Source organism: Apodemus sylvaticus, chromosome 10, assembly GCF_947179515.1.
Source record: "Apodemus sylvaticus chromosome 10, mApoSyl1.1, whole genome shotgun sequence".
Lineage (NCBI taxonomy): Eukaryota > Metazoa > Chordata > Mammalia > Rodentia > Muridae > Apodemus > Apodemus sylvaticus.
In genome coordinates this window covers 37,409,389-37,417,358 of record NC_067481.1, presented here as the reverse complement: position 1 = coordinate 37,417,358, position 7,970 = coordinate 37,409,389, and the positions used below count along the sequence as shown (strand labels likewise).

Below are 7,970 nucleotides of genomic sequence, written 5' to 3'. Positions count from 1 at the left end.
GAGCCTGCGAAATAAAATCAACCCTAATGTACTTGGCGGCACCGGAAACTGATCACCCCCGCGAGAAAAACTGGAACAAATTCCGCAGATCTGCTTGAAGGAAACAAAAAAGTCTTGTACCACTTTTGGAAATGGATGATTTAACCTAGACAGCCAGGTCCCTATGGCTGGAAGACTAACTTGCGACGAAAAAGAAACAATTCTTTTTCCTGTCGCAACTAAAATTTCCCATGGTCGCAGTATCCAAAGAAAAAGGAACACAAACTGCACCAGAATTGTCACCAAAATGTCAAAATAAGTGAAAAGGTCCCGTAGCACTTTGTACGTTATTCCGAGATATTCAAGGCTTTCTCGGATAGAATGAGGCGGATAATCTCTCCAGATCACATCGACCTAACACTAGGGTTTACCTACCTTACAAACCATTTTATTCCTTGCCAAGAAGTACGATTTCCTCAATTATAAGGGGTTTTACCACGACCGTGACAAATTAATTTTTTTGACCATTAGATTGATTTTTTGTTTGTTTTTGTTGTTGTTTGGTTTTTGTTGGTTTTGGTTTTTTGTTTGTTTTGGGTTTTGTTTGTTTTTGGATTTGGTTTTTTTCGAGACAGGGTTTCTCTATAGCCCTGGCTGTCCTAGAGCTCACTCTGTAGACCAGGCTATCCTCAAACTCAGAAATCCACCTGCCTCTGCCTCCCAGAGTGCTGGGATTACAAGCTTGCGCCACCACAGCCCAGCTCCGCAGATTGTTTTAATAGATATTTTATTATTGTTGTTGTTTGTAGCCTAACCTTGATCCATTAGAGACTCCAAAAAGCAAAACTGAAGTACTTTTCTTCAGCTAATTAGAGAGTAAGACTGGTTGTTTGTTTCTTTTGGTTATGCAGTCTCCTAAAATGATGGAATTTGTAATCATAAAAAATACATTACCTTTGACATAGTAAGCTCAGTGCTCTTAATTTATCCTAAAAACATAATCTAAAATTCCTCAGTTGACAAGTGTCAGCTGCAACACTGAAAAGTTATAAAGTCTTAAGTAATGGGGTGCCAGTTCTGATTTATCAGTTGAATAGATTAGTCAATAAAATGATTTAAAAAAAAAAAAAGCTGCTTCCAAGAAAAAAAATATGCCCTATGAAATTGGGTTTATAAAAGCAGACTCCAGGATAGGATCTGAAGAGGGTGGATCAGTGGTTAATAGCACGTGCTTCTCCTGTATAGGACCCAGGTTCCATTCCAGCACACATATGGTGGCTCGCAACCATCTGTAACTATAACTTCTAGGGTTCCACAGTCTTACTGTCCTTGAATTTTATGTGACCCTACAGAAAGAAATTAATAAAGTCCCAGAACTAGGGTGTCCTAGATTCTAACTTTCTCCTAGTACCTTTACATTAACAGTTGTGAAATAAAACACAAAAGCTACAGTTCATTGATAAAGAATGAATGTTTATAAATCAATATCCAAAATAGTTGCACACATCTGTTTTGACTTGAATAAAAAAAAATCACATTGTGACAAAATTTATAACCTTAACTTAAGATACATCAATATTAACATTTACTAATATTATTTACATATTTTATTTACATCATCAACAAATCGGATGAAAAACAGGCTATGTTATTACTTTAACACAGTAGGTTATGACTAGTCTTTGAAAAGTCTTTGATCCACAAAATGTGTACTGTATTTCATTACAAAACATACTTCAAACATTTCAGAATTCCTAAAGGATTCTACTATTCACACAAAATATTCCAGAAAGGCCTCATTTAAAAACAAAACAGGAGCAGTTGTATTTAATCTTAAGAGACTACAAAACTGCCTCATTTAAAAATATGAAAATTCTTGTGGTATATGTTTAAAGCATATTCTTTTACTCTTCACATCAAAATTACTTAATTGAACATTAAGCATCTAATAAAAAGTTATATATTCCATCATGCATGATACGACACACTTTGTGATTGGAAACAACTATGAACTTGTTTTAGAACACCTTCATGAGGTAGGGTCAGGAGTGACAAAGGAAACTGAGATGTGACTATAAGGATGAAGCTAAATTCCTTTTTTGTAAAGAAACTTTCCTTTTAGCTTATTACCTTCTTTAACCAGCGGTCTGCTTTGAGTGGGATGGCAAACGACTGAGGTATTTCTCAAACAGCAAAGAAGTACCTTCTACATTGGATACTTAATTTAAAAAAAAAATGATTGTGGTTATCTGAATGCATCTCCTTAATCCTGAAGCTCCCAACAGAGGGCTGTAAAAGTCGGCAACACAGTATTTTCCACATTATAATTTTCCTGAGGTTCAAACACTGTATTTTCCTACTCAAAGATCTCCTCAAAGTAAAATGTAAATTATAATCCTGATGATGAACCAAGAGCACTATTGGGGTTTATTGCTCTAAAATTCATTTAATTTGATATATCTTTGCTCCTCTGAGAACTAGATAATAAAGTATTATAAAAATAAATTTTAAAAAGAATAAATGAAATTTACTTTCAGGTTCTTCTTTGCACAAAGATGTTTCTGTAACTACAATCTGTATCTTAAAATTTCAAATTATTCAAGTATCTCTTTAAACATATGGCTTCATATATCAGGGAAAATTGGAGCAGATTTGTGAAATCTTTCCATCTTCATCTGTAATTCCAATGCAGTCATTTACAAGTGGTTTTTGTTGTTGTTGTGTGGTTTGTTTTTGTTTTTTGTTTTTTGTTTTTTGGACAGGTTCTCATTATGTAGCTCTGACTTTCCTGGAACTCACTGTATAAACCCGGCTGGCCTGGTATTGAGATCTACCGGCCTCTCCCTTTCTTCCAAAGGCTGGGATTTAAGGCGTGCTCCACCACCCCTGATTTTATATATATATATTCATCTTACTACTATCTCTAACAAATTAGAATTGCAACCTGTAATACTGTTACTTGCATTACAAGTCTGTAAGATTTCTGTGTACTTAAGTGGTAATTTTTTCTAAATAATTTCTGCCCTACATCCCTCTTTCTCCTTCCTCTCCTTCTCTCTTTGTTGAAAACTGTTGAAAGCTCACAAATATGAGGGATATCCACAGGCTCATTTTTTAAGAAATTAAATTAAAAGCCTGGCAATCTTTCTTCACATCAAACACTAAGTACATGAACCAATCTCTTTCTAGTGACAAGTTTCTTAAAGTGTCCCCAATGGAAAAGAAGTTCAGCTGCTACAATATAAACATTCCATCAGAGCAGATCCAAAGATATGTCAATCAAACAAACAAATATAATTCTCAGAGAGATCTAAGTTATCCTGATGCTGAATTGAATCACTTCAGCAATTTCAAGATCTCACTGTTCTCATTCAGTTTAGAGATCTCATAAAGTCCAGATTCCTGTTTAGTACATGCAGCAAATGGCTGCATTTAAAAGATTTTTTTTTTAAATTCCACTAACACTCATGTTTATTATTTCAATTATTGTGCTTTCAATACAGTGACAGAGCTGGACATCAGGATCCATGCTCCCCATGTCCCTGGATCCATTTTTGTAAGATGGATCTTTATAAATTTGAGACCATCCGCTAGGTTTCTCCTTTATTTGTTGAAGACCTACAAAATAAGGGGAAAAAAATAATTAAGGCGAGATATTCTGAAATGAATAAAGTCTTGTTTGAAACATTAAAATGAGGTAGCACTTACGTGTGATGATTGGATCAATGTCTCTTGTCTGAGTGGCAACATCAGAGGCACACACTTGTCCTATTTGAATTAGCAAAGACATAATATCCTCATACAGTGGAGGAAATGCTCGACAAAAGGAGACCAAACTTGGAAGAGTTGGCATGAGAAAAGAGTACCGCTTAGCTTGTGTTAGAACTGGTGGGAAGAAAAGCAGCAGAACTGTTTGTTTTGCAAATATAAATTCAACACAGGCATCCTACACAACATATTAATATTATGTTTTGTGCTAGGAAGACTAAGTTCTATAGGATGCGGTCCACTCTAATTTTAACAGCCTATACTCTACTAATTAGTCATCACCAGGACCCACATTTTTTTTTCACCTAGTTCTCACAACTGGATCACACCATTTGTGCATATGAGAAAACTTTAAGTAAACTTTAGAGAAGTTGTAAAAGTTGTTCGAAGGCCCAGTGTGGTTGTGCATGCGTCTAAAAGATCCCAGCCCTCAAGAGGCAGAGGCAGGCAGATCTCTGAGTTTGAGGACAGTCTGATCTACACAGTGAGGCCCTGTTTCAAAAACAAAACAAAACAAAAAAACAAAAACAAAAACAAAAACAAAAAAGTTATTCCAATTCCAAGGCTGGGAAGGAAGGAGGTAACTTAGCATTGCGTTCTTGCCTAGCATGTGCAAGGCAAGAATCTGAGGTCCTAAGGAAAAAAATAACGGACGCTTGTTCTAAGTGACATAACAATTAGTGGTGACACCAGGACTAAATGCAACATGAACCCTTGGACACTATAAATTACTGTAACACGAGGTGAAAAGAATAGAAAGAAAATGAACAAACTATTGGACGAACACAGAGGAAGGACACAGCCTTCTGAAGGATGGAATGCACTCATAATTTTAAAGTAGTTTTCTTTTATAACATTTACTCTACAAACCAGAGTAAAATACAGGGTAAGTTGTGGAAGAGTTCATAGAATTTAAGGAGATAGCTAATGTATATATTAATTTATTACTTTTTTTGTGAGACAGGGTTTCTCTGTGTAGACCAGGCTGACCTCAACCACTTTCTTCTGCCTCCCAGTGCAGCGATTAAAGGCATAAGCTGCAACCACCCACCTAATTATGACATTTTCAAGTATTTTTGTTTCTGGAATTGAATTCAGTAATTTCTTATTTGTATTCTAATTCTACAGATATTATTTTCATTTATTGAAAGAGTATTGTAACTAATATATAATATGTATTATATTTATTAAATACATATATATATATACAAATTCACAAGACAAAGGTGTCTATGCTTCTATACTATAAATCATATTTGTAAATATGAAATTAAAAAAAGAGAAGTAGCTCAAAGGATGGCAGAGGTTTCGATAACAGCAACATTTACCGTGTCATGCTGACTCACTGAAACACCGATAACCTGAGCGCAGTGGTGCGTGCCCTCCCAGCACTTGGGAGGCAAAGTCAGGAGGATCTGTAAGTTCGAGGCCAGCCTGATTCACATAGTGAGTTCCAGGACAGTCAAGACCACAGAGAAAAAATCTTGTCTCAATACAAGCTGCTAAGTCTTAAAGTTCAGAAAATACATATAATAAATGTTCTTAGATACTTTTGTTGATGTTGATTGGCTACACACCTGTTAGCAAAGTCCCCATAACATTGACAGCTAAGCGAGCCACGCTGAGTGACTTTGGTAATGCATACTGGATACACAAGTGAGAAAGCAGCTGTATAGCAAATATCTAGAATACAAAATCCAGATGTTAAATCTTTTGAAAAGTTTAAATCATAAAATTTATAAAATACTTTCTCTAATAGCCACCCTGAAAAGTGATCAAATTTTTCTTCAAGTTTTAAAATGCTCATTACCTGTTTTTCAAGTTCCGGTTGGGCAATAAGCTCCGGTATGAAATCCAAACAGATGTGCATAGATGGGATCCCTGCGACTGTCAGAGGCAGGAGTTCACACGGATAGCCCTGTCTCAGGAGGAAAAGATGGAGTCAAGGACAGACAGAAGTCAACGTGAAGTTTCCCTTCCCGTCTATGGAACCTGCTCCAAAGTGTATTAGCAACTGAACTTTCCTGATACATTAGAAAACAGACAGTGTTTGATAAAGCCAGGAGGTCCTTTTGCAAAGCACCATGATCCTTCTCATTTACAAATGACCTGTATTAATTTAATATATAAAACCCTCAAGGAAAACTTCAAACATTCACATTATTCTTTTGGACACGCACCTGAAAGTGAACAAGTTTGGCAATGTTGGGATCTGCAATGTACATTTGGTGCAGCAGGCAACAGATAAGGCACTGAACTTCTCGAAGGTTACAGAGCAGACTGTCTTCTCCTTCCTCTGTTTCTTTATTTGGAGTGCTAATGGTAATGACACCTTGAGTGTTCCTGAGGGAGAGGTCTGAATTGGCACCTTTTGCCTTCTCCTCTTCAGTAGGCAAGCAAATCTCTAGGAGAATCTGGACAGCAGCACTGTCCTACAAGCAGATAAAAAGGTACATGTAAGGAGCCTCAGAGAAGCTGATCTGAAAATGAAATCCTATTTCCATATGAACAGAATGGCACAACACCATAAACGTGGTGATTCTTAGAGCAGAAGTGAGCAATTGACAATGCAGAGTATCTTACACTGCAAGGTTAAAAACTCCAGATTTATCTGAAACGAACAAACAAACCGCTTTTTCCATACAAATAAATATATGCAGGAGATTAGAGGTAGTCTGGTTGTTAAGAACACTGGCTGTTCTTCCAAAGGACCAAGGTTCAATTCCCAGCACCCGTATGGCAGCTCACAGCTAAGTGTCCTGTAACTCCAGTCCCGGGGATTCCAGCACCCTCTTCTCACTTCTAAGGCCACTGCATGCACATCCTGCACAGACATAAATGTATAATACCCACACACATAGGATAAAAATAAGCAAGTATCCAGGAGGGGAGGGTATGCATCTTTAATTTCAGCACATGGGAAGCAAAGGGAATGAATCTCTGAGTTCAAGGCCAGACTGGTCTACAGAGTGAATTCTAGGACCGTCAGGGCTATATAGAAAAACTCTGTCTTGAACAAACAAAACAAATGAACAAAAACAGCATATAAATTAGCATCTGGCATACTTCTGAAAGCTCGTATACCACTAGGCAGAAGTGCAGACTTCAGTTCATAAATATCTACTGAACAGGTAATCAAAGCCAATGGCCTCCAAAGCAGACTGTAGGAGGCATAATATTTTTGTGCACTGTGTAAAGATTATCATTGTGTTAATCAAATGCTGATTTCTCTGCCCACATATCTTGTTTCTATCCAGACATTCCTATGTCAAGAATCTCCTGTTTGAAGTAAATTCTTACCATTTTATTCTCTGCCTTGTCAATAAAACTTGATCACTCAATGGCTGGCAGAAGCAAGAATAGGGCGGGACTTCTGCCAGCCAGAGCAGGAAAAAGAGAAGAGGAAGACAGACAGAGCCAGGAGTAAGGAGGAAAGGAGACAACATGAGAGTTCAGCTGGAGCACAGAAGGTCCTAAATACATTTATTATGGGGATTTTGGCTGGGAGGGAGCCAGATTACATTTGGGGATTAGAATAGATAATTGACTACCCAGATATTGAGGTAAAGTTTGAAAATAAATCTTGGTCTCTCTGTGTCTTTCTTGGGGACCTAGCTAGGATAAAGAAAACAGCCAGCATACTAAGTCACTGCATACATTTATATTAACATTACCACTTACACCCGACCTGAGCCTAATTCCCTCCCTTCCTCTCACTCTCCTACTTTCCCCACAATCCTAGCAGGTGCCTCTCTATTTATTTCCCTCTATTTCACGTTACAGAGCAGAACTTGAGAGGTGATAGATTTGAGGCTCCTAAATGGAAGGCAGTTTTTATAATTTATAATTATAATATCATGTATTCACTTTATATCATATTTCACTTTATAATATCATATATTCACTTATTTTTCTCTGTATAGTCTGTCTTTAACATCCAATTTCTTTTTCTATCATCTCATCATTAAAAACAAGTAAGCAAAGGTTATATCTCCTTTTCCATCAGGTTCCGAGTCTTTGAATACTATATGATGCACAGATGTCCAATAAATATATGTCGTTAAATGAAGTATAACAAGACTGGTTAAAGGCTTATAATCTGATAAATTATTATTAAAATACATATTATGCTTCCATAATAAGAGTCTACCTGATACTCAGAAGGAAAGATAATATTATTTTAGATTCTAAAATAAAAGGAACACACAATGTCAACATTATAC

General features: G+C 36.6%; 1 protein-coding gene across 2 annotated transcripts in view; it reads right to left on the bottom strand.

The window, feature by feature from the left end:
* Positions 1–2,684: 2,684 nt before the first annotated feature.
* The window catches only part of Ints2 (integrator complex subunit 2), a 42,469-nt gene continuing 37,183 nt past the window's right edge, over positions 2,685–7,970 (bottom strand). The window contains exons 21-25 of one of the 2 annotated variants that reach the window (XM_052195579.1): positions 5,928–6,179; positions 5,558–5,665; positions 5,325–5,430; positions 3,688–3,864; positions 2,685–3,597 (exon numbers count right to left, since the gene is read on the bottom strand). In XM_052195579.1, coding sequence (XP_052051539.1) covers positions 3,428–3,597; positions 3,688–3,864; positions 5,325–5,430; positions 5,558–5,665; positions 5,928–6,179 — 813 coding nt within the window. In that variant the 3' untranslated portion in view covers positions 2,685–3,427. The remainder of the gene's footprint in view (positions 3,598–3,687; positions 3,865–5,324; positions 5,431–5,557; positions 5,666–5,927; positions 6,180–7,970) is intronic. The other variant, XM_052195580.1, reaches the window with a different exon arrangement.